Source organism: Carcharhinus amblyrhynchos, chromosome 28 (genome assembly GCF_965287045.1).
Source record: "Carcharhinus amblyrhynchos chromosome 28, sCarAmb.v2.hapA, whole genome shotgun sequence".
Lineage (NCBI taxonomy): Eukaryota > Metazoa > Chordata > Chondrichthyes > Carcharhiniformes > Carcharhinidae > Carcharhinus > Carcharhinus amblyrhynchos.
The window spans coordinates 26,764,385-26,791,651 of NC_137351.1; the positions used below are offsets into that span (position 1 = coordinate 26,764,385).

The window sequence follows — 27,267 nt, forward strand, 5'->3', positions numbered from 1 at the left end:
CTGCACGTTAGCCTTAAGAGAATCTTCAACAAGGGGTCCTAAGTCCCTTTGTGTTTCTGATTTCCTAAGCATTTCCGCATTTAGAAAATAGTCTATGTCTCCATTCATCCTTCCAAAGTGCATAACCTCACACTTTGTCAAATTGTATTCCATCTGCCACCTTTTTGCCCACTCTCCCAACCTGTCCAAGTCCTTCTGCAGTCCCCCCCTCCCCGCTTCCTCAATACTACCTGTCCCTCTACATATCTTTGTATCATCTGCAAACTTAGCATCAGTGTCTTCAGTTCCTTCTTCCAAATCGTTCATGTATATTGTGAAAAGTTGTGGTCCCAGCCCTGACCCCTGTGGCACACCATTAGTCACTGGCTGCCATCCTGAAAAAGACTCCTTTATCCCAACTCTCTACCTTCTGCCAGTCAGCCAATCCTCTATCCATGCCAGGGTCTCACTATTAACACAACAGTCTCCTATGTGGCACCTTGTCAAAGGCCTCTTGGAAATCGAAATGAATCATGTCCACTGGTTCTCCTTTCTGTAAGTTCCTTGTTACCTCCTCAAGGAACGCTAACAGATTTATGTTAATGTAAGCCTACTTGTGATACTAATGAATAAGCTTTAAAACTTTATATAAACCTTCGGAGAGTTGGTGCAGACTGGCTGTGCTGGATGGCCTCATTCTGCACCGTAGGGATTCTATGGTTCTATGAAGATGCACTGTTGGGTTACTTTGGATTGCAGGGTCAAAAGGAACAAAGTTCAGAAGCATTAAAAGCTGAAATGTTAATTTTAATAGAAAGACGTGTGTTTATGCAATGGTTTTGTTGACCTCTGGGCTTCCCAAAGTGCTTTACAGCAAATGAAGAATTTCTGAAGTGCAGTTGTTGTTGCAATGTAGGAAATGTGTACACAGCAAGCTCCCACCAATAGCAATGTAATAATGACCAGCTCAACCATTTTAGGTGTTGAGTAAGGGATGTATGTTGACCAGGACACTGGGAGTCCCCCAGTGGTCTTCCTCCAAAGAGTGTCGTGAGAACCATTTACTGAGACAACTTGCCCAAACGGTGAGGATTTTCTTAGGTTTCAAGCCAATCACTCTGATATTTGGCCACACAATGGAGACAACCAAAAAAGAAAATACTGCCCAAATGGCTCACTTATGGCAATGAATAGAATATTAAAAAGATAAAGGAAGGCACATTTAGATAACACTGGATGTCTCGATGTGTTTTGCTGCCAATGAAGTATTTCTGAAGTGTAAACCCTTTTGTAATATAGGGAATATAGGAGCCAATAGGTGCACATGCAAGATCCCACAAACAGTAATGTGATAGCAAGGAGATAATCTGTTTTTCCTCATCATTTTGACAAAGAGATTATTTTTGTCCAGGACACTGGAAACATGTCTTTAAAGTCTTCTTTAAAATTGTCTGTCATAGTCATAGAACTTTATAGCATAGGAAGAGGCCCTTCAGCCCATCATATCTGTGCTGGCCATCAATAATCAATCTATTTTCAGCCAATGTTTAAAGACTTGGCCCTTAGCCTTGTATGCTGAGTATTTCAAGTACTCATCTAAATGCTTTTTAAATGCTGTGAGGGTTCTTGCCTCTACCACCCTTTCTGGCAGTGAGTTCTAGATTCCTATCACCTCTGAAGTGCCACGGATCTTTTACATCCATTTCATACAATCCCTACAGTGTGGAAGGAGATCATTCAGCCCATCGAGTATGCTTCGACAATCCCACCCAGGCCCTTTCCCTATAATCTCACTTATTTACCCTGCTAATCCCCCGGACATTGAGGGACAATTTAGGATAGCCAATCAGCCTAATCCGCAGGTCTTTGAGCTGCGGGAAGCAACCGGAGGAAGCCCTACTGACATGGGAAGAACGTGCAAACTTCACACAGACAGTAACCCAAGGTCGACATTGAACCCGGGTCCCTGGTGCTGTGAGGCAACAATGCTAACCACTGTGCCAGGTAGATGGAGCTTTGGGTTAACATCTCCTCTGAAAGATGGCCCCTCCTACAGTGCAGCACTCCTCCAGTATAGGAAGATCCAAACCGGAGTCAGCTCAGTGTGCTCACACAGGACAGCAGAGATGGCTTGCTCTGATAGTTGGCTTAAGTTCCCTGAAATTGGGAAGAAGCCACGCATCTCCTGCCAAGAATCCCTGCTACGGAAGCAGGTCTGAGCTCATCTGGTGAGACTAGGATCAGGATTTATGATCTTCTCTGTGTGAACAATAATCTGTCACCACTCAGTCCCTTGGCTCACGGAAGTATGGCTGTTTGGACAAGGTACTGACTGGTTGAGAATAGAAAGAAATCCCACAGTACCAGCTTAAAGTCCAACAAGCTGTTGGACTTTAAGCTGGTATTGTGGGACTTCTTTCTGATTTACCCCAGTCCAACGCCGGCATTTCCACATCATGGTTGAGAACAGCCAATGTACCACATCCCAGCAAGGAGACAACAAAAGCTTCAGGAGGGAGAGAAAATTAATAGGAAAGTTTAGAGAAAAGAAACAAAGAACCACTGCTAAATTATCTCTATTTTGAAGATGAGGTGGCCTGTTCACCAGCCGAATTAGATTACAATTACCATCTTTGCTACAAGACTCATGCACACTGATTCACAATAACAAGATAATGCTAACATGTCCATCAGATCAATAGGGATAAAAGAGATACGTTACCATGGATCACATGGATAAGCAGTTTTAAACCCAGGACAAGGTCTTCCTCACTGGCACAGTGGCTAACACTGCTGCCTCACAGCGCCAGGAGCCTGAGTTCAATTCCCAGCTTGGGTCATTGACTGTGTGGAGTTCTCCCCGCGTCTGCATGGGCTCCGGTTTCTTCCCACAGTCCTAAAGATGTGTTGATTAGGTGCAATGGCCATGCAAAATTCTCCGTCAGTGTACCCAAACAGGAGCCAGACTGTGGCGACTAGAGGATTTTCACAGTAACTTCATTGCAGCAAGCCTACTTGTGATGCTAATAAATAAACTTTAAACTTTATCTAAACAGATACATTTAAAGAGGCTGATTTGATTCACAAGAACACAAGAAACAGAAGCAGGTGTTAGCCACCAAACGCTCCAAACCTGCCTCTCCATTCACTATGATTATGGCTGATCTATGCTGACCTCACTCCTCCTTTGTGCCATTTTCCCACAGCCCTCTATTCCTCGATCTATCAAATATTTATCCACTTCCATTTTAAACACTTCTAATGATCCTGCTTCCTTTGAGGATTTTCACTGTGATTTCATTGCGGTGTTAATGTAAGCCTACTTGTGATTAATAAATAAACTTTTAACTTCAATTTTTTTTTCCAGAGATTCACCCCCCTTCTGCGAGAAGAAACTTCTACACACCACAGCTTTAAATTCATGATTCATCATTCAGTATTGTTCTACCGATCTAACTCCTTCAGACACTTTTAGTGACATCAGACCCTGCAGACTGCGATCTCACAACTTACTGAGTTGGAGCTGTGTTATATGGGAAATGTATTTCTTGTTCCACAGCGCTTTCAATTGAAAGCAAACACTGCCAAGCGTTTTCTTCAGCAAAAATATCCCAAAATAATTCTGGCTTCCCAACACTCCGGGGGAATAGCCCCCTTTGTGTCACTCTGTAAATCTGATCACCAGAACCAGAGGGCACAACCTCAGGCTAAAGGGACGATCCTTTAAAACAGAGATAGGGAGGAATTTCTTCAGCCAGAGATGGTGAGTATGTGGAACTCTTTGCCGCAGAAGACTTTGGAGGCCAGGTCATTGAGTGTCTTTAAGACAGAGATAGATAGGTTCTTGATTAATAAGGGGATCAGAGGTTATGGGGAAAAGGCAGGAGAATGGGGATGAGAAAAATATCAGTCATGATTGAATGGTGGTGCAGACTCGATGAACCGTGTAGCCTAATTCTGCTCCTATGTCTTATGGTCTAACACTTCTCTTGATTGTTGGGACATTGACAACTCTGGCAAAGCAATAGTTAGTGTCCATTCCCAACTGGGAAGGTCAGCCATGTGGCATGAGGCCAGTTTGATTACTTGGCAATCTAGTTGTGAGAGAACCCTTGGGGACGAGTGACCATAAAATGGAAGAATTCTTTGTCAAGGTGGATAAAGGTGTGGCTGATTCTGAGACTAGGGTTCTGAATCTCAATTAAGGAATGATGGTTTGAGACATGAATTGGCCATGATGGACTGAGAAACATTACTGAAAGGAAATTACTGACAGGCAATGGCAAGTTCTTAAAGAACAAATAGGTAAACTCCAGAAGTTGTTTATTCCTGTTTGGCTCAAGAGTTGGAAGGGAATTGAGGCCAAACCTTGGCTTACAAGGGAAATTAGGGATAGAATCAGATTCAAGGAAGAAGCATACAAATTGGCAAGAAAAAACAATAGGCCTGAGGACTGGGAGCTGTTTAAATTCAGCAAAGGAGGACCAAGGGATTGATTAAGAAGGGAAAAGTAGAAAATTCATAACGGGGAATAAAGAAATGGCTGAGGAATTAAAGTTGTACTTTGCTTCAGTCTTCACAAAGGAAGACGTGAATAATGTACCAGAAGTGCTGAGAGAAACGTGTTTTAGTGAGAAGCTGAAGGAAATCAGCATTAGTAAAGGAATGGTTTTGGGAAAATTGCTGGGATTGAAGGTGGATAAATCTCCAGGTCCTGAGACTCTTCATCCCAGAATACTTAAGGAAGTGGTCCTAGGAATAATAGATCCATTGGTGGATATTTTGCAAAATTCCTTAGACTCTGGAATAGTTCCTACAGATTGGAAAGTAGCTAATATAAGCCCACTATTCAAAAAGGGAGGTAGAGAGAAAACAGAGAACTGTGGACCACTGAGCCTAACATTGATACTGGGGAAGTTGCTAGAGTCTATTATCAAGGATTTCATAACAGTCTATTGTATAAAGTTAAAGCACACGGGATTGTAGGTAATGTCTTGAGATGGGTAGAAAACTGGTTAACAGATAGGGAGCAAAGAGTTGGCATAAAAGGATCTTCTTCTGATTGGCAGTCAGTGACTAGTGGCATTCCACAGGTATCTGTGCTAGGACCCCAACTGTTCACGTTATATATTAATGATTTGAAAGAGGGAACTGAATGTATTATCTCCAAATCTGCAGATAACACAATGTTGGGTGGGAGGGTGAGCTGTGAGGAGAATGCAGAGATGCTGCAGCGTGATTTCGACAGGCTGAGTGTGTGGTCGTGTGCATGGCAGATGCAGTCTAATGTGGATAAATGTGCAGTTATCCACTTTGGTGGCAATAATAGGAAGACAGATTATTACTTGAATGGGTGAAAGTTGAGAGAGGTGGATACTCAACGAGACCTTGGCGTCCTCGTGCATCAATTGCCGGCAGTAAGCACGCATGCTCAGCAGGCAGTAAAGAAGGCAAATGATATACTGGCCTTCATAGTGAGCGGATATGAGTATAGGGATAGGGATGTTTAGCTGCAACTGTGCAGGACATTGGTGAGGCCACATCTGGAATATTGTGTGCAGTTTTGGTGTCCATATCTGAGGAAGGATATCCTTTCAATAGAAGGAATACAGCAAAGATTTACCAGGCTGATTCCTGGGATGGTAGATCTGTCATATGAGAAGAGACTAAGGTGACTCGGATTGGATTCGCTGGAATTTAGAAGAGTGAAAGGGGATCTCATAGAAACTTATAAAATTCTAACAGGGTTAAACAGGGTGGATTCAAAAAGAATGTTCCCAATGGTGGGAGAGCCTAGGACTCAGGGTCATAGTTTGAGGATAAGGGGTAAACCTTTTAGGACTGAGGTGAGGAGAAATTTCTTCACCCAGTGGGTGCGAATGTGTGGAATCCACCACCAAAGGATGTAGTTGAGGCCAAAATGTTGTCTGATTTCAAGAAGAAATTAGATATAGCTCTTGGGCTAAAGGTAGCAAGGGATATAGGGGGAAGTGGGGGATCAGGATATTGAATTTGATGATCAGCCGTGATCAAAACGAGTGGCGCATAACAGCCCCGAAGGGCCGAATGGCCTACCCCTTCTTCTAGTTTCTATGACGGTAGCCCTTTAAAAAAAAGGGCACTGAACACTGGACGACAATGTATTGCCCTGAGCAAATTCATCACCATTCATAAGACCATAATATTACAGCAGTTATTGCACCTAACTCTCACTGGTATAAAGATAGGTGTCATCTTTAATTTTTTTTGATTGCTTTATTAATTGTTGATTTTTGGAAGTCTCCTGGGGTTGGAGCAGAAACCTTCAAGCACCAGGGTGGTCTTCAGGAGCAATGCATATAATGACTGGCAATCAACGAGGTGGGATTTTTGTACCTTGACCATAACAATCAGGGTGTGGCTTTTCCCTTATCACAATTCTCAGGCTATCGAGGCCAAGGTTTATCAACATAGAATCCCTACAGCGCAGAAGGAGGCCCATCGAGGCTGCACTGACAACAGTCCCAACCAGGCCCTTTCCCTGTTACCCCACGCGCTTCCCCTGTCAATCCCCCTCACACTAAGGGTCAATAAGGTGATAGTCACAACTCTGAATCTAAATGTTGACCCCTATCTTGGCTTTCTCTATACACACTGCTGTCAGAAACTCACCATCACACATCACGTTATCTGCCTCTCTTGTGTAAGCTCGGTCTAATAGAACTCTTTGTCCTCGTACGATTTTGCCTTTCGCCCTTGGTTCTGAACCTTGGCATTGCAGAATCTATGAGCACGTATGTGTTGATAATATAACCCACGTATAAGAACCTGACACTGAACTGTCCCCCCCCCTCCTCTCCCCCACCCCACCCGCCATGCATAAAGCAGAGACACACCCCCATTAGGAAATAGCCAACAGTTATCCAGAACAGCTCTATGGGCTTGGGAAGATTGCCGCCTCACACACAAGCCCTTCTTGTGGGATGTGCGGGACTGCTTTACATCAAGTGAGCTAATCTGCTTGGAGGAAATTCATATTTCATCCCCGAATCTATAATCTGTAAATGGCGGAGTGTAAACTGCCAGGTTGCATGACAAGGCTGATTGATCACTTAATGAATGCTGAAACATTTGATCAAGGTTTCTTCAATTGAATATTCAGATATTTGATGTCTTGCAATACAATTGTGTTTTAGTGAATCCTAGAGTGAAAAAAAGATTGCTAATTGATGTACATCTTCAATCTGTGCTGTGGGTTTCCACACTGTCAATAAATTCCTCACATTATTGCAAAATACGAAGACTAATAGATGTGATTATGCACAAAATCAATGACTACAATCACAGCACTATATGATCACAGGATGATGAATTGCGATTGTGTATATTTATCAGTTACAATTAGTCACTAAGTGTGAGAGAGATAACATGAAAGCCCAGGAAAGAATATTTTATTGGAGTCAGGTTCCCTCTTTCACCAAGGTGAATTAGCATATTGTAAATGCATTAAGTGGGAACACTCCGAAGCGCGCTGACAAACAATACACAAAAGTCAACACGAGTCACAGGCTGCTGCACTTCACAATGAGCCCTATAAGAGCAGGTGTGTATTCCAATTCCAGTCGCCTGACTTCCATCCACTTCAACACACTCTACTTCCAAAGAAAGCAAAGTGCTTCACTTTTAATGACAGCATTCAAGTGAAATCCTGCTGAAACTTTTAGAAATTTAGTTTCCGTGCTATATTGGATTTTGCACTCAAAAGCCATATCATTTGGAAGTAATTTATTGCCATATATTAGTTCTAAAAATCAATTAGTAGCAGTAGAAAAGGGAATTCTAATACAAACATGCTCATTCTTAATAATTTAAACTTGATTTTAATGGGAGCCGGGTGTGTATTTTGACAAGTAATTAAATCTGCTTTACATTACATTCTGTCCAGCTGAGGGGATCTTTAGCCATACATTATTAAAGATCTTGCATAGGGTGTACATATCCTATTCACAAACTTTACTTTCTGCATTTGTAACTTTCAGACTGTTTAACACGACCCATTCAAACTCCTATGTCATCTGTCACAGTGCAGTTGCAAATTGTGCTCAATAGATGGCCTTACGGAACAGATTTCTACACCAACCTTAGAATCCCTACAATGCAGAAGGAAGCCATCTGGCCCATCGAAACTGCACCAAATACAATCCCACCCAAGCACTGTCCCTGCAGCCCCACGTATTTACCTGCTAGTGACTCTAAGGGTTAATTTAGCATGGCCAATCCACCTAACACGCACACCTTTGGAGTGTGGGAGGAAACCAGAGCACCTGGAGGAAACCCACACACGATGTGAAGATGCTGGCATTGGACTGGGGTAAACACAGTAAGAGGTCGCACAACACCAGGTTAAAGTCCAACAGGTTTATTTGGTAGTAAAAGCACAAGCTTTCAGAACGCCGTTCCTTCATCAGGTGAGTGGAGAGATCTGCCACTCACACCGTCTCACACACAAACCCTTCTTGCGGGATGTGTGGGACTGTTTTACATCGATTTAATCTGTGTCTCAACATCAAGCGAGCTAATCTGCTTGGAGGAAATTCATATTTCATCCCCGAATCTTTACCTGCAAATGACAGATTGGGTTGTGTGTGAGAGTGGAGGCAGAACTCTCCACTCACCTGACAAAGGAACAGCCTTCCGAAAGCTTGTAGGTTTTACTACCAAATAAACCTGTTGGACTTTAACCTGATGTTGTGAGACTTCTTATTGTGGAAACCCACGCAGGCGGGCGGAGAACATGCACACTCCACACAGGCAGTGACCCAAGCTGGAAATCGAACCCGGGTCTCTAGCACTGTGAGACAGCAGTGCTAACCACTGTGCACCTTGTGCCCATTTTGTGCATTGAAAGAAAGCTCACATGTACCAAACGACTACAAACAATGCCATGAACATTTTACATGTGTTCAAAACATGAATATTAATAAACTGGGCTGTATGGTGCACAGTGATTAGCACTGCTGTCTCATAGCACCAGGGAGTCGGGTTCATCTCTGGCTTTGGGTGACTTTCTGTGTGGAGTTTGCACATTCTCCCCACATCTGCGTGGGTTTCCTCCAGGTGCTCCAGTTTCCTCTCAGTCCAAAAATGTACGGGTTAGGTGGACCGGCTGTGCTAAATTGTCCTTTGGTGTCCCAAGGTGAGTAGGTTGGAGGAATTAGCTGTGCTAAATGAATGGGGTTAGAGGGTTGTGGTGGTAGAGTAGGGAGAGTGCCTGGATAAGATATTCCATCAGAGAGTTGGTGCAGACTCAACGGCTGGAGCTATACCACCTTCCCGCCACAGAATCAGAGCGGGCGAAGGTCCGACAACGGAAATCTTTGTTGACCTTGGGCAGGAATTTCAGGTCTTGCCCGAGCGAGACTAGAAAATCCTGTCCAACGAGCCAGTAGCCTCCTTCTGCACTGTAGGGATTCTACAATTCTATGAATATTACGGGCAGCACAGTGGTTAGCACTGCTGCCTCACAGCTCCAGGAGCCCTGGTTCAATTCCCGGCTTGGGTCACTGTCTGTGTGTAGTTTGCGCATTCTCCCCGTGTCTACGTGGGTTTTCTCCGGGTGCTCCAGATTCCTCCCACAGTTCAAAGATGTGTGGGTTAGATGGATTGGACATGCTAAATTAACCCTTAGTGTCCTGGCATGTTAGCGGGATCAGCAGGGTAACTAAGCGCGGATAGGGCCTGGGTAGGATTGGTGTCAGTGCAGACTCGATGGGCCGAATGGCTTCTTTCTGTACTGTAGGAATTCTATGATTCTATGTAAAGAAAATGCTTTATATGAAAGGATGATATTTGAAGCTTAATCAATGCTGTTTCATTGAATGTGTTAAATTTGGGACAGTACAGGAGTAGAGCTCCCGGGACAACTACAGTTATCTTGAAACTTTGGAACTGCCTGGATAAGGTTGGGGGTCAGAAAGTTCCACATTTGAACTTCAAATTCCAGCATTTACATTGAACAGGACACTGGACTATTGCTCAGCAAGATTAGTATCTCTTGTATTTACATTAACGATGGAACAAGTCTGACACATAAAAAACCCACTACACCTAAATCTTTCAAAGGCAAACTCTCCCTCCCATTTTTCACTGTGACGAACACCATGACCGATCAGCTCATTTGGACAGCAACTGGAAAAGAGGGTTCATTTCGATAGTGTAAATAAGACTTGCGGAAAGTTTGCAGCCAGCTCAGGACAAAGTGTTTCTGGAAAGGACAGCTCCAAAGCTATTTTTAAAGGGTTTCAATCTAAAGCCCATGCATTGACCAAATGGACCAAGACACCACTGAGATCTGAACTCAGGATCTTCTAGTTATTAGACAAGCACTTTAAGCACCGACACGGTGGCGCAGTGGTTCGCATTGCTGCCACACAGCGCCAGGGAGCTGGATTCAATTCCCAGCTTGGAGACACTGTCCGTGGAGTCTGCGCGTTCTCCCTCTGTCTGCATGGGTTTCCTCCGGGTGTTCCGGTTTCCGAAAGACATGCTGGTTAGGTGCATTGGCCATCCCTCACTGTACCCAAACAGGCACTGGAGTGTGGCGATTAGGGACGTTCACAGTAACTTCATTTCAGTGTTAAAGTAAGCCTACGTGTGATACTAATAAATAAACTCAAACTTAACTAAGCCACGGTGCCAACTACAACGATGCCCAACGTGGGGCTCGAAATTACAACTCTGAGATAAAACGTCTCACGTGCTACCGACCAAGGCAACCGGGCACACACACTGTCTGACCTAAGAAGATGCGACCAAGTTGCAGGGGAGGCTGGAGCCCAATTCAGTTAAAATCAAAGCGATCTCACTGCGACATTTTCAAGGAACTCGGCTGAAACTGGACAGCCACTGAGTGGCGCACTCTTCCGCTTGTGATGTGACGCAGGAAACATTGAAACAGTAGGAACAGGAGTAGGTCATTCAGCCCCGTGAGCCTGCTCCATCACTCAACTAGGTCACGGCTGATTGGCATCTCAGCTCCCTTTCGCTGTATCTGCTCTATATCCTTTGCACCGCAACTAACAAAATCTACCTTTGTATTGAAAGCTTCAACTTTCATAGCCTTTTACAGGATAGAGTTCCATTTTTCTACAATCCCTTTGTGTGGCAAAGTGCTTCCTAATTTCCCTTGTGGTTGCCTTAGCTCCATTTTTAAGATTATGCCCCCTTGCTCTTGATTTCCCCATGACAGGAAAGTTTCTCGGTATTTACTGTATAAAATCTTTTAAAACACTCGAATATATCACCCCACCTTCTAAACTCAAAGGGAATGAAACCCAAGTTTATACAACCTGTTCCCGTAATTCAGGTGCCTCTATTTGCAATCTGCCCAAGGTCATTACGTCCTTCCTGATGTCTGATGCTCAAAACTGAACACGAAACTCCAGTTGGCATCTGACCAAGGGACAACCCTTTATATTCCATTCGCTTGAGATAAAAGATCGACATTCAGAAAGGTGCAACAGGAGAAGTCATAAGTCTTTTTACCAGATTCCCAAAATATGTGCCCGCACGTCCTTTATCATTATCCTGGCCCACACATACATTGGAAGGGGGTTCTGTTCTGTTGACCAAAGGCTCAACATTACAGGAGTCAATATATCCAAGAGCCAACATAATTCAGTTATTTAGTGTCACTAAATGCAAAACACACCTTCTTCCTAACATCTTTACACATGTTGGTGCAGCACAAAATTTGATTTCTAAAGACAACTTACGCGATATTTTAAACTGGAAGTTGAAAATAACAGTGCAATGATAAAGGATGCAATGTTCCAATTTCTATTTCTCTGTAACTGTGGTGGTTAAAGAATAAAGAAAAATACAACACAGGAACAGACCCTTCAAACCTGTACCAATCATGATGCCCAAACTAAACTAAAAAAAACTTCTGCCCTTACTCGGATAATATCCTTCTGTTCTCTCCCTTTTCATGTATCCATCCAGATGTCTCTTAAATGTTGTTAGGGTGCCTGCTTCCGCTACTTCCTGTGGCAGCACGTTCCAGACACCCACCACTCCCTGCGTGAAAGACCTCTCCGGCACATCTCCCTTAAACTTGCCCCCTCTCACCTTGAACTTGGTACCCCTTTGTAATTGACATTTCCATCCTGGGGAAAAAAGCCTCTGATTATCTATACTGTCTATGCCTTTCATAATTTTGTCGCCCTCTTCCCTCAGTCTCCATCTTTCCGGTGAAACAATCCTAGTTTATTCGACCTCTCCTCACAGGCAATGCCCTCAGGATCAGGCAACACCCTGGTGTGTGGCCTTACTGTGTGCAATTTGACTGGCACATGACCGCCATTGACGACACTTCAAGAGATCTTCAATGGTGCCGAAATAAGTTGGAATGTGAAGGGACTCTTAAATCCTTCTTCCTTTCACCAAAACAGCTTATGGAATCATTGCCAAAAGATCAAAGTCCAAAAGGTTCCAGCTTCTTGCCAATGCAGTATGATTTGTGAGCTGCACGATTGTATTTTCTGCCTGTTTTGAAATACTGGTGCTTAAAGCACTTGCTAATCACTGGAGTACTGTGAAAATGGGTGTCAGTGCAGATCCATGGTAAATGGTCAATTTCTGGGAGTGAAGAAAGGCCAATTCAACTCCTGAGGGTGATAAGGGGTTATCAATTTAAAAACGTTGCAAAAGACTGAAGCAATAGGCAAGGCAAAACTTCTTCAAGGAGCTTGATGCACTGTAGCATATTTTGCTAAAGTGAGTAATTCAGGCTGAAGCTTCCAAGGGAAATGTGTGAATGTTTAGAGTAAAGTTAGATTCAGTTCACATCAGTGGAATTTATTGTGGATGACCGTCAAGGGGTCTGTAGGCACATGATGGCCAAATGGCCTCCTTTAGCACTATGACTGTGTATGGCTTTATTCTATCAAGAGATTTGTTTTTATTCTTCCATGGAATGTGGGCATTGTTGGCAAGGCCTTACCCACCTCTAATTACCCTTGAACTGAGTGGCTTGCTAGGCCGTTTCAGAGGGCAGTTAAGAGCCAACCACATGGCTGTGGATGGAGATACGTGAAACAGAACTACAGATTTCCTTCCCTAAAGGGCATTCGTGAAGCAGAAGGATTTTTATAACAACTGATGACAGTTTCGTAGTCACTCTCACTTATTGATTGAGTATAAATTCAACAAGCTGCCAGGGTGGGATTTGAACCCATGTCCCCAGAGTCTGGGCCACTGGGTGACTAGTTCAGCAACATTACCACAATGTCAGAATCGCTACCATAACCGTATGTGTGTTGAATGTGACAGATACAATCTTTAGTTTGATGGGCAGGTAAAACTCAAAAGAGTAAAGTTATTTGAGGGAATTATAGAATCCCTACAGGAGGAGGCCATCGGCCTATCAAACCTGCACCAATAACAATCAAACCCAGACCGGCCTTATCCTCATAATCCCGTGTATTTACCCTGCTAATCTTCCTGAGGGGCAATTTAACATAGCCAATCAACCTAACTGCATATCTTTCCAAATTCTAAGGCAGGAAATGTAACTTGATCATCACTCCAATATTTCACTGACTATAATGAATTGCTAAATGATAAATACCTAATTATTGCAACTTTGTCAGTAATATTAGATGAGGTTTGGTCAGGCTACATGGTCTATAAATAGCTCAAAACTAACAACAATACTTACTTTTTGATTCTTTCAGCAAACGACGCTGCTGTGTCCAGGATATTTTGAACTGTAATGACAATATCTTGAACCATGTGGATCTTGCCGATTAATCCTTTCTTTTCAGAGTCCTGGAATCAATAATAAACATACTGTCAGGAGAGCAGAACAAATAAAGGACATGGTGACAGGACATGATGGACAACATGCATGAAACATTACGTGAAACATTATAACACAGGCATGTTGATTTTGTCACGTTTTGTTCTATCACAGCCTGTTGTGACATTGAAAAATCAGGCTCGCTCATAGAAAATGGCCGACTTTGCGTCAATACAGAGGTTTCACAATATAGATGTTCCATCTGGCGGATGCCTGAGGGAGAGCAGAGGCCATTCTATTGTAATTCCAGCAGCTTGTGGGCTTATACGTTTCACTGGTTGACTGGAGATTAAGAGTGACCGTGAAAGCAAGAATCATACAATCCTTACATGTAGAAAGAGGCCATTCGGCCCATTGAGTCTGTACCAACTCTTTGACAAAACACCAAGCTCACTCCATCCCTATTAATCCACCCCAACCTGCATATCTTGGCACAAAGGGGCAATTTAGCATGGCCAATCCACCTAACCCTCACATCTTCGGACTGTGGGAGGAAACCAGAGCACTCGGAGAAAACCTAGGCAGACACTTTCCTCATTCCCTACAGATACTTTTCCCATTCCCTTGTCACTTCCCCCATTCCGTAGACATCTCCCCATTCCATAGACAGCCCCCCCGCCCCCAAATTCCATAAACATCTCCCCTTTTCCGTAGACAGCTCCCACCATTCCGTAGACAACTCCCCCATTCTGTAGACAGCTCCCCCATTCCACAGACAGCCCCGCCATCCCCTCACATTCCGTGGACACCTCCCCCATCCCGGCAGATACCTCCCCATTCCCTAGACACCTCTCCCATTCTGTGATGGACAAGTCAGACATTTTCCCCATTCCCTCCACACATATTGGGTGTACGTCAAATACAAAATGTTTAATTACCAGATATTGAGATTATTTCAAGTTAGTCAGGTGAATAAAAGCAGTGGACGTAAATTCAATTATTGAAATCTAAATTAAAGCAGATGCTTTATTACCAAGAATTTCTTTACACAGAGGGAGATTAATGCTTGGAATGATGTGCTAATGGAGACAAAACATTGGGGACATTGAAATTGTTTAATGGAAGATTTAGAATAAAAGGGAGATGAGCTTTGATGGATTAAATGACCTTTTCTCATTTTTGCTTTCTCATAGCAGAAGAATGAGGTAAAACTCGAGAAGATAAAGCAGTAACAACTATAAGTCACCATGCCGTCTTAAGCTGGCATGAAAATGGACGTCCCTTCATCATTTAATTAAGCTTTTTGAAACAATAATTTCTCTTGCAAGTGAAAAATTCTTGATAAAAATGCTATAATGGAGATGGTAAATGGCACAAGTAAGTTCTATAAGGACTATTTACCAATGGTTAATTCCATGGGACTTAGAATCATAGAATCCCATAGTGCAGAAGGAGGCCATTTGGCCCATTGAGTCTGTACCCACCCTATCACAGGCCCTATACCCAAAATCCCATGCAGTTACCCTAAGGGGCAATTTAGCATGGTCAATCCACCTGAGTCGCACATCTTTGGACTTAGAGGGGAAACTGGAGTGCCCGGAGGAAACTCATACAGGCACAGGAGAACGTGCAAACACCCCACAGACAGTGACCTGAGGCTGGAATTGAACCCATGTTTATGGCGCTGTGATACAGCAGTGCTAACCACTGTGTCACCGTGCCAACACCAGCTCTCTGACAAGAATGGAGGCAAATTCTAACAGGATTAGACAGAGTAGATTCAGAAAAAATGTTCATGATGGTGAGGGAGTTCAGAACTAGGGGTCATTGATTGAGGATAAAAATCGCTACAGTGCAGAAGGAAGCCATTCGGCCTATTGAGTCTGTACTGACTCTCCGACAGTGCATTCCACCCGGGCCCTAACCTGTAGCCCCATGTATTTCTTCCTAACCCACACATCTTAAGCCTAGATTTTTAAATTCATTCATTAATGTCACAAGTTGGCTTACATTAACACTGCAATGAAGTTACTGTGAAAATCCCCTCGCCACTCTGGCACCTGATATACTGAGGGAGAATTTAGCATGGCCAATGCTCCTAACCAGCACGTCTTTTGGATTGTGGGAGGAAACCGGAGTACCTGGAAGAAATCCACGCAAACATGAGGAGAACGTGCAGATCTGCAATTGAACTCAGGACCCTGGCACTGTGAAATAGAAATGTTGAATTTCTATTTTCAGCATTCTTTGGGTGAAAAATTTCTGCTCGCCTCAGTCCTAAGATGGCACAGGAGTTAGCACTGCTGCCTCGCAGCGCCAGAGACCCGGGTTCAATTCCCAGCTTGGGTGACTGTCTGTGTGGCATTTGCACGTTCTCCCCGTGTCTGCATGATTTTCGTCCAGGCGCTCCGGTTTCCTCCCACAGTCCAAAAGATGTCCTGGATAGGTGCATTGGCCATGCTAAATTCTCCCTCAGTGCACCTGAACAGGCGCCGGGGTGTGACGACTAGGGGATTTTCACAGTAACTTCATTGCAGTGTTAACGTAAGCCTACTTGTGACACTAATAAATAAATTCTAAATTTAGTCAAAACTGCCTCAATCTTCACTGTGATGGCAAGGACAGTGTAAAGGGACTCCAAGGAGTATAAGGACGAAAGCTTTCAAAGTAAGATAATGATAAAAGCACAAAGCCCATGGAGGTGACTGATGGGCAGGTTCCTACAATCGACAGTCTACATCTGTAGCTTCACTCTGGCATGGCCACTGCATGCTAACCACTTCCAGTTCCCGCTCAGTTTTGCTGCATTGGAATGACTAGCAGCAGGATGGGACTCTGGGACCAAGCATGGGTAAGTCAAAGCGGGCCTAAAAACTGGTCTCCAGTCTTCCTGGCTCAAATGTTTATTCATGCATGTTCCACACAAAGGATAAACGGTTGCCTCCATGAGATGGAATGGCAATGCAAATGTTCCATAGTTGAATTAATTCACTTTTTTCCATTGCTGGGTGCGACGGTACAAAGACAAACTATAACATCCTACTGTGAGTTTCTGTACACTTTTGATACACGTTAAGGTCACGTCTTGCCTTAAGAGAATAACCGTGGCTCTGCCTTGCATCCAGTTATTAATCAAATAACTAACGTATGGGCTAAAAAACAGAGAACTAGCCCACTCAGTCCAAATGGCTCATGCTGTTGTTTATGCCCCACAACAGCCTCCTCCCATCAGCACAGTGGCACAGTGGTTAGCACTGCTGTCTCACAGCGCCAGGGGCCCAGGTTCAATTCCAGCCTTGGGCGACTCTCTGGGCGGAAACTTCCTGTGACAGGCGGGACACAGACCATGCTAAGGGTGCATTGACCTCGGGTGGGATTTTCCGGTCTTGGGATGAGTGTGGCCGGAACATCCCACCCTGTGTGCGGAGTTTGCATGTTTTCCCCATGTCTGTGTGGGTTTCCTCTGGGTGTTCTGGTTTTCTCCCACAGTTCACAAAGTTGTGCAGGTTCGGTGGATTGGCCGTGCTAAATTGTCCCAAGATATATAGGTTGGGGGATTAGCGGAGTAAATACGTGGGGTTACAGGGTAGGCCTGAGTAAGAGTGGGTACAGACTCGTTGGGCCAAGTGGCCGCCTCCTGCACTATAAGGATTCTTTGGTTCTTCATCTAACACTATTAACATATCTTTCTATTCCTTTAATTAGCTTTGTGTTAAACATTTAAATGTTATCCCTCTCAATGACCAACAATTATTAATAATAATGGAATAGCCTTAGTAGCCACTTGTGCATTTTGTGTCAGTTTGGAATTGTGTGCTCTGCCCCAGCTACGTCAATGCAGTTTGATCTCCTCAGTCTGATGACAAGCCACTGGTGAACATCTACCTGTGTTTACCCCAGTCCAATGCTGGCGTCTCTACATCATGAAAATCTACCTGCCATTGCAGAGATGAGAACTGAGTTACAGAGAAAGGTTGAATAGGTTAGGACTTTATTCTCTGGAGTGTAGAAGAATGAGGGGAGATTTGATTGAGGTGTATAAAATTATGATGGGTATACATAGAGTGAATGCAAGCAGTCTTTTTCCACTGAGGCTAGCGGGAAAAAAAGCTAGAGGACATGGATTGAGGGTGAAGGGGGGAAAAGTTTAAAGGGAATATTAGGGGGGGTGGTTCTTCACACAGAGAGTTGTGGGAGTGTGGAATGAGCTCCAAAAGAAGTGGTAAATGCGGGCTCACTTTTATCATTTAAGAAAAACTTGGACAGGTACATGGATGAGACGGGTGTGGGGGGGATATGGTCCAGGTGCAGGTCAGTGGGACTAGGCAGAAAAATGGTTCGGCACAGACAAGAAGGGTGAAAAGGTCTGTTTCTGTGCTGTAATGTTCTATGCATCTAACAGGAAGCTTGCTGTTCACACAATGGAGTCAAGCAATGCTTCCCACAAACCTCCAGGATAGGCCTGCACTTGCAGCTGTAGGTGCAAGGTACAACTGAGAGCAGAAGGTGAGACTCCTGCTGGGTTTATTCTCACTCCCCGATCAAGCAGCATAACAAGATGAAAACACTACTTTGCAGCACAACGCGTGACTGTTTCTGGTCACAGATCTCAGACTAGAATCACTGTGAACCTAAACTCCACTGTCCCCAACACTGTCGGCACGGGGAGAGGAACTTTGCTGAATAGCTCAGGCTTTCTTTGTCATTTCACTGAGAATGAATTGAAGTTAAGGGGAGGCAATGGCCTGGTGGTATTATCACTAGAAGATCAATCCAGAAACTTAGCCAATGTCCTGGGGACCCAGCTTCAAATCCCACCATGGCAGGTGATAGAATTTGAATTCAATGAATGATATCTGGAATTAAGGATCTAATGACTATGAAACCATTGTCAGAAAAATTCACTAATATCCTTTAAGGGAAGGAAATCTGCCATTCTGGAATAGCCTTTTCCAACCTTCCTACGATGAGGACCAGTATCCAATGCCATCATGCAGTGAGGAGTTGGGAAACTATGATGCCCGCTCCACACAAGTGGCAGAGACAGTCACCTCGTGGCAATAATGAGGTTAGGTCATCAATCTTACCTAAAATTAGATGGAAATTTTTACAGCGCAGAAACAGGCCATTGAGTCAAGATGCTCTACGCCTGTGTTTATATTCCACATTAGTCTTGTTCCATTCTACTTCAGTTAACTCTTGATGTGGTTTAATGCTGAAGAAGGGTGAGCAGCCTTGGATATAAATAAGGTTGTTATGCTCATTGAAGTAATCACTGGGATCTGTCTTGATATTATGCCCAGAACAGCTCTTTGTTTGAGCCCAAACCTCCCATTGCACTAGTTCAGGGATCCCAGATTTCCCCATTGCCTGTTTTCTGCTTGTTAAGGACAGTGATTAGCACTGTTGCCTCACAGCGCCAGGGACCCAGGTTCAATTCCCAGCTTGGGTCACTGTCTGCGTGGAGTCTGCATGTTCGCCCGTGTCTGAGTGGGTTACCTCCGGGTGCTCCGGTTCTCTCCCACAATCTGAAAGACGTGCTAGTTAGGTCCACTGGCCATACTAAATTCTCCCTGAGTGTACCCAAACAGGCGCCAGAGTGTGGCAGCTAGGGGATTTTCACAGTAACTTCACTGCAGTGTTAATATAAGCCTACTCATGACACTAATAAATAAACTTAAACTTATTATTTCAGAGTTGATCATTGCCAAGGAGAGATAGGTAACATATGACTGCTGACCCTGTCTCTAGCTCACTGGCCTGAATATTAAAAGTCGATGATTATATGCATTCAGAGAAGGCCTAATCTGAAATGTAGTTTAAATTACAAGCTCACTCTTCAAAACGATAATTTCCCACAGAAAATAACATAGATATAGATGTTGAATATTTCTCTACCATCAATATTTTACAGAAATAAATGTTAATTTATGCAGTGCTGAATTGGAACAAAAAAAAACTTGAAACATAGAAACTGGAAGCAGAAGTAGGCCATTCGGCCCTTCGAGCGTATTCTGCCATTCATTATGATTATGGCTGATCATCAGATTCAATATCATAAAATCATACAGCGCAGAAGAGGCCCTTCGGCCCATCGAGTCAGCGTCGACACATTAGAAACGCTTGAACTCCCATCTGCCTGCACTTGGTCCATACCCTTGAATGTTATGATGTGCCAAGCGCTCATCCAAGTGCTTTTTAAAGGATAGGAGGCCACCCACCTTCACCACCCCCCCAGCAATGCATTCCAGACCACCCTCTGGGTTAGAATGTTTTCCTTCACATCCCTCCTAAACCTCCTGCCCCTCACCTTGTACCTATGTCCCCTCCTGATATCGTGATCCCCCTGCCCCCCCTCCATACCCCTTGATCCCTTTCGCCTCAAGACCAAATCTAATTTCTCTAATTGTATCCAATTAAGATGCCTTTCACAACCTCAGGAGGTCCGTGGTTCTTTACAGCTTATCAAATACTTCTTAAATATTTGGAATGCAAAATGTAGTTTAAATACAAGTTCACTCTTCAAAATGATAACTTCCCACAGAAAATAATATAGATACAGATGTTGGATATTTCTCCACCATGTTTTACAATTTATATAAAATTACTGTCTTAACTTTATATAAATTTTGTTTAACTATATGAAAGTGGAGGGCATTAATGGGGTTGAATTTGAGCAAATCTGAAGACATACTTGCTGAAACCAGGGTGTAGTGGGGTGAGGAGATACATACTTGTAATTTTTTGCTCTGGAAATAAGTTTGGCTCTCGTACTATCCCTCAACAACGAGTGGCACAATGGAAAGCCCGTTGGTCTTTTGGGCGGCATGGTGGCACAGTGGTTAGCACTGCTGCCGCACAGCTCCAGGGACATGGGTTTGATTCCCATCTTGGGTCATTTTCCACGTGGAGTTTGCACGTTCTCCCCGGGTCTGCGTGGGTGCTCCGGTTTCCTCCCACTGTCCAGAGATGTACAGGTTAGGTTGATTGGCCATGCTAAATTGCTCCTTAGTGTCCCAGGAGCATAGGTTAGAGGAATTGGTGGGGTAAATATGTAGAGTTAAGGGGATAGGGTTCGGGTGGTATTGTTGTCGGTGTAGACTCGATGGGCTGAATGGCCTCCTTCTGCACTGTAGGATTCTATCATTTCTAATTGCCGTTCTGAAATATGACACACACAGTAACCAATTTGCACACAGCATGGTGCAGGAAAAAGCAATGAGATAATGATGAGATTATTTGTTTTTGGTAAACATAGTTGAGAAATAAATATTGACCAGGGGACCGGAAAAACTCCTATTCAGTTCTTCAGAATAACAACAGGGGAACAGGACTTCAATTCAATGTCTCACTGAATGGACTAACACTATTCAACATGCAACATTCTCTCTGTATTATACAGGGATGTTAGCCTGGATTAGGTGCTCAAGTCTCTGGAAAAGGACTTCATCCCGTGACCTTCAATCTCAAGGTGAAAATGTTATCTAAGACAAAGAATTAAGTTTCAAAGAGACCACGGTCTCATTAAGAATATCTTTTATAATAACCCAATTACTCAGTGAAACAATTCAAATCATACAATCCCTACAGAGGAGAAAGACGCCATCCAGCCCATCAAGTCAGCACTGACCCTCTGATAGAGCATCCCGCCCAGGTCCTCTCCTCCACCCTATCCCCATAACTCCACACATGTACCATGGCCAATCCATTTAACCTACACATCTTTGTGACACCAAGGGGTAATTTAGCATGGCCAATCCACCTAACCTGCACATCTTTACTCTGTGGGAGGAAACCAGAGCACCCGCAGGAAACCCACGCAGACATGGGAGGATGTGCCAATTCACACAGATGTCACCCAAGGCTGGAATTGAAGCCAGATCCCTGGAGCTGTGAGGCCGCAGTGCCACTGTGCTGCCCCACAGTCAAGGCAAAATAGGTAGGCATGGTGAGGGAGAGTGGGAACATTTACAGTGCAGGAGACAGCACAGCCGTCTGGAAGTCATACACTGATTGTGTTCATTGCCTCAGGAGTCTACTGAACCACAGGCACTTAAATTTAGCTATCCTCCCTCAACCTGGAGTCCAAAGTTGCAGATTTTTCTCTGTCTCTGCTGCTCCCATTCTTCAACTGTGAGAGAACATGAGCAAAGATCTATCTGCTCACCTCTACCTCCACAGCTTCTTGACAAAGATACATGTTCCTCTTCACTGCAGTTGGAGACAGATCACTTCTCAGGTGCAGTGAAGTGAAAATAGGGAGGGAACAAACTGTTACCCTGGTCTCTGTCCCCACAGAGCTGCTCTGGGTATCCCTGAAATCAATACTGGGCCTTCCCGTGGAATATGCACAGAACCAGTGCAAGCATTCACTGGAGGCAGGAGATCAGGGACAATCATAAGAACATAAGAAATAGGAGCAGGAGTAGGCCATCTAGCCCTTCGAGCCTGCCCCGCCATTCAATAAGATCATGGCTGATCTGTCGTGGCTCAGTTCCACATTCCCGCCCTCTCCCCATAACCCTTAATCCCCTCTCATCAAAAACCCATCAACCCGCGTCTTAAAAATGTTTAGCGAGGCAGCCTCCACCACCTCAACGGGCAGAGAATTCCAGAGATTCCTGGCCTCCACCTTTGTCTTCTCATTGTCCCATTGGAAACCCAAGCAGAGAAGCATTTTGAAGCTTTTGCTCGAACTCAAAGGATTCTCGGATCTGTGGCGATGGCCGTTGCGATGTACGAGGAGTTGAAAACAGCACTAGATTAATGTTGTGTATGTGGTGTCGGTCTCTTTAAGCACAACAGAAGAGAGCCACCTGACTTGAGGAACCAATGGCATCGGGGAGCGAATGATGACCCCAGAGGGTGCAGGCCTCTCTTGGGCAGAGAATCTTCTGGCACAAAAACAGAAAATGCTGGAAAATCTCAGCAAGTCTGACAGCATCTGCAGAGACAGAATGGAGCCAACAATTTCCAGTCTGGATGGCTCTTCTGAATGTATTCAAGGGGCAGCTGGATATAGCACTTAGCACTTAGGGCGAATGGGATCAAAGGTTATGGGGAGAAAGCAGGATTAGGATATTGAGTTGGACAATCAGCCATGATCTTAATGAATGGTGGAGTGGGCTCGAAGGGCCAAATGGCCTCTTCCTGCTCCTATCTTCTATGTTTCTATCTTCATCAGAGCCAGAATCTTCTTGCAACCATGTAGTAAGCACGCAGGACTGGAGCTCTGCTCCAGCATCCTGGAGCTGCACGCCTTCTGCACCTAGTTTCTCTTATTCAATTTATACCTATTGTTCCTAACAAACCCTAAACTCTCTTGATGACTCTAGAGTAGCACAACATCACAATTAATGAGGCAGTTGCCACTTGCAAGGTTGCAAGGGCCCCACCACAATCATAAGGTTATACTGGCAGCCGGGAGCATGAGACTGAAACAACGCTTCTGTTTCTAAACTACAAGCAAAATACCACAGATGCTTGAATTCTGAAATAAAAACAGAAAATACTGGGAAAACGCAGCAGGTCTGGTAGCGGAGGGAGAAGAAGAATCATAGAGACTCAAAACGCTGGGCGTGATTTACTGTTCAACTTGTTGCGGGTTTCGCGGTGGCAGGAGGCAGCCCACCGTTGGTGGGCAGAGGGACCTTCTGGTTCCGCCATTATCAATGGGGTTTACAGTTGAATGCACCCCTTTCCACCATGAAACCACATAGGGCAGCACGGTGGCACAGCGGTTAGCAATACTGTCTCACAGGAGACCCAGGTTCGATTCCCAGCTTGGTTGACTGTGCGGAGTCTACGTGTTCTCCCCGTGTCTGCGTGGGTTTCCTCCGGGTGCTCCAATTTCCTCCCACAGTCTGAAAGACGTGCCGGTTAGGTGCATTGGCCATGCTAAATTCTCCCTCAGTGTACCCGAACAGGCACCAGAGTGTCGCAACAAGGGGATTTTCAAAGTAATTTCATTGCAGTGTTAATGTAAGCCTAATCTGACACTAATAAATAAATAAACTTAACCATCCCAAGTGCAAGCTTTTAAAAGTTAATGTTGCATTAAGGTAAGAAATCACGATTTTTAATATAATTTTTAAATCACATCACTGGTAAAATAAATGTGACAAACAACAACTAACTAAGATTGGCAAAACGAGATAAATCACGTTACAATGGGTAAAATGAGGCGTTTGATCGCAATGATTTAAAACCATCAAGCTTCATTTTGGGTCTTTAGGACAATTAATTGGCTTCCTCATCAGCAGCCAAGGTAACCCTTCCTCAAGACGCTATCTTCTCCCCTATGAGAGAACACATCAGCGTCTACATCTCTTGACCCCCAAAGGAGCACGAGTCACTTCACAATAAATTAGACCAGTTATTATAAAAATCTAGGTTAACAGTGAGCTTTTAACATTCCCGGGACCACGGTGACACTCCAAAAGCTTTTGCAAAATGCCACCTTGTACTTAACAAGCCCTGCACCTTCAGGTCTGTAGCATTCCATGTTTCATGAAGGAACTCGAGTGGAAAATAGGTTAGCGGTAATTGCAAGCTGTTGGCAAGGCTGGAAGATCGGAAAGTTCTGGCCCTTAACTGTGTTTATCTCTCCACTGATGCTGCCAAACTGGCTGAGTTTATCCAGCATTTCCTGTTTTCGCTCCTTTTTCTATCTAAGGTTCAATCCATGTTGCCCCCACAATGAGAATATAAGATGCGCCCCTTCTCTTACAGGATAAGTTTATCTTTCAAATTCTGTATTTGTCATGCATCTAGTAGGGACCATAGAAGAAAATCTATCCCCTTGAATTCAGATTTCACTCTTGAGAAGTTCTGATAATGAACTCCCTGTGATGGGAAGATATTTGCATCCTCAATACTGCCCCAGTGCTACTGTGTTCCAAAACTTATCGGATTAGATAAATAGCCAACTGTTTCTTGGTAGAGAAATATAAAACACATTTTCTGGCCATAAAATCTAGAATCCCTACAGTGCAGAAGGAGACCATTCGGCCCATTGAGTCTGCACTGACTCTCCAATAGAGCATCTCACCCAAGCCCACCTTCCTGCCCTATCTCCCCGTAGCACCACGTATTTATTCCACTAATCCCCCTAATCTACACATCTTGGGACATGGATGGAGAATTTATCATGGCCAGTCCACCTAACCTGCACATCTTTTGCGTGTGGGAAGAAACTGGAGCACCGGGAGGAAACCCACACAGATACAGGGAGAACGTGGAAACTCCATATAGACAGTGACCCAAGGCTGGAATTGAACCCGGGTCCCTGGTGTTGAGAGGCAGCAGTGCTAACCACCGTGCTACCCCAATCTTAGATTCAGCTTTGTAAAGCTAATTTGTGCTTTTGTATGAAATGAGTTTCAAAAAAATAACCCAACTCTGACCTTGCAAACAGGTATTTTAATTGGTTCTCCAGATCACTTTCAACTCGGATGATGTACTGGATTGTAAAACAGCAAGCAATTCTTAACACGGTCTATATTTTAAGTGTTGCTTAACTGGTTGTTCCAATCTGAATATTCAGATAGCTTTTCATATTAGCAAACAGAAGTCATGAAACTAATATAGGTAGAAGCCAGACAGTTTGATTTACAACCACATCTGATCTACGCTTTTTGCCTCAACACTTACACATGTTTGGAAAACTAAAAAAGACAGTTTTTTTAAATCTCACTAAACTAGTCCTGACTTTGGTTGGTAAGCAATGTTCTCTCCCTCCGCCACTGATGAGGGCACTGTGTACCATCTACAAGATGCACTGCAGCAACTCACCAAGACTCCTTTGACAACACCTTCCAAAACCACTAACTTCACCACCTAGAAAGACAATGGCAGCAGATGCATGGGAATTTGGCTGCAAATTCTCCTCCAAGCTCCACACCATCCTGTCTCGGAAATATATCGCTGTTACTTCAATGTTGTTGGGTCAAAAGCCTGGAGCTCCTTCCCTAACAGTGCTGTGGGTGTTCCTACACCTCCTGGCCTGCGGCGCTTAAGAAGGTGGCTCACTATCAGCTTCCCAAGGGCAATTACAGATGGGCAATAAGAATGTTGGCCTGACCATTGAAGGCCATGTCCCATGAAGTAATTTTCCTCTTACTTCGTAAAATTATAGCACAGGAATCAACCCGAGGGAACAAAAGGGCAATTAAAAAAGTTTTCAGCGCAGCAGGAGGCCATTCAGCCCATTATGTTTCTCCTGGCTCATTGCATGAAGAAGCCAAAACCAATCCCATTACTTTGCTCAGATAAAAGCAAATTACTGTGGATGCTGGAATCTGAAACAATAACAGAAAATGCTGGAAAATCTCAGCAGGTCTGACAGCATCTGTGGAGATGGAACAGAACCAACATTTTGAGTTAGGATGGCTCTTAACTGAAGTCAAGAAAAATCAGACAAGATTTATACTATGATGGAGAGGGAACAGTCATCATTGATAGGAATGGCATAGCCAAATCCAATGCTCACAGTATAAATCCTGTCCAATTTTCCTGGCCATCAGCTCTGACAAAGGGTCCTCCAGACTCGAAATGTTGTTTTAAGTTTATTTATTAATCACAAGTACAATAAGAAGTCTCACACTACCAAGTTAAAGGCCAACAGGTTTATTTGGAATCACGAGGTTTCAGAGTGCTGCTCCTTCATCAGATGAGTGAGTGAGTACTTAATTCCAACTAGGTTTACATTAACACTGCAATGAAGTTACTGTGAAAATCCCTGAGTCACCACTGTTTGGTTAAACAGAGGGAGAATTTAGCATGGCCAATGCACCTAACCAGCACATCTTTCGGACTATAACCCAAACAGACATAGGGAGAATGTGCAGACACCGCACAAACAGTGACCCAAGCTGGGAATCGAACCTGGCTCCTTGGCATTGTAGGCAGCAGTGCTAACCACTGTGCCATCATACTGCCCAGTTGGCTCTATTCTCTTTCTACAGATGTTGTCAGACCTGCTGAGATTTTCCACCATTTTCTGGGTTTTTTTTCAGATTCCAGCATCCACAGTATTTTTGCCCTTAAGCTTCATTTTGGGTCTGAGTTTGGGACAATTAGCTGGCTTCCTCATCACCGGCTAAGGTAACCCTTCCTCGAGAAGCTACCTTATGAGAGAACACATCACTGTCTACATCCCTTGACCCCAAGTGAGCACGAGTCACTTCACAATAAATTAGACCGGTCATTATAAAAATCTAGGTTAACAGTGAGCTTTTAACATTCCCAGGACCACGGAGACACTCCAAAAGCTCTTGCAAAATGCCACCTCGTATTTAACAAGCCCTGCACCTCCAAGTCTGTGGCATTCCGAGTTTTATTAAGGAACTCGAGTGGAAAATAGGTTAGAGGTAATTGCAAGCCAAGCAAAAAGACACGGGCCTCGGCTACCTTGGGAATACTTCAAACAAGCAGCATTTAAAAACCGCAGGAATGAAGCTCCTCTCTTTAGTGCTGCGTTCCCAGAAACGTTTAACATTCGGGAGAGG

The 27,267-nt window shown here is 44.1% G+C and overlaps 1 protein-coding gene across 1 annotated transcript in view; it reads right to left on the bottom strand.

The window, feature by feature from the left end:
* The window catches only part of LOC145359474 (multiple C2 and transmembrane domain-containing protein 2-like), a 473,933-nt gene that overhangs the window by 37,428 nt on the left and 409,238 nt on the right, over positions 1 to 27,267 (bottom strand). The window contains exon 20 of the mRNA XM_080214042.1: positions 13,679 to 13,788. Coding sequence (XP_080070168.1) covers positions 13,679 to 13,788 — 110 coding nt within the window. The remainder of the gene's footprint in view (positions 1 to 13,678; positions 13,789 to 27,267) is intronic.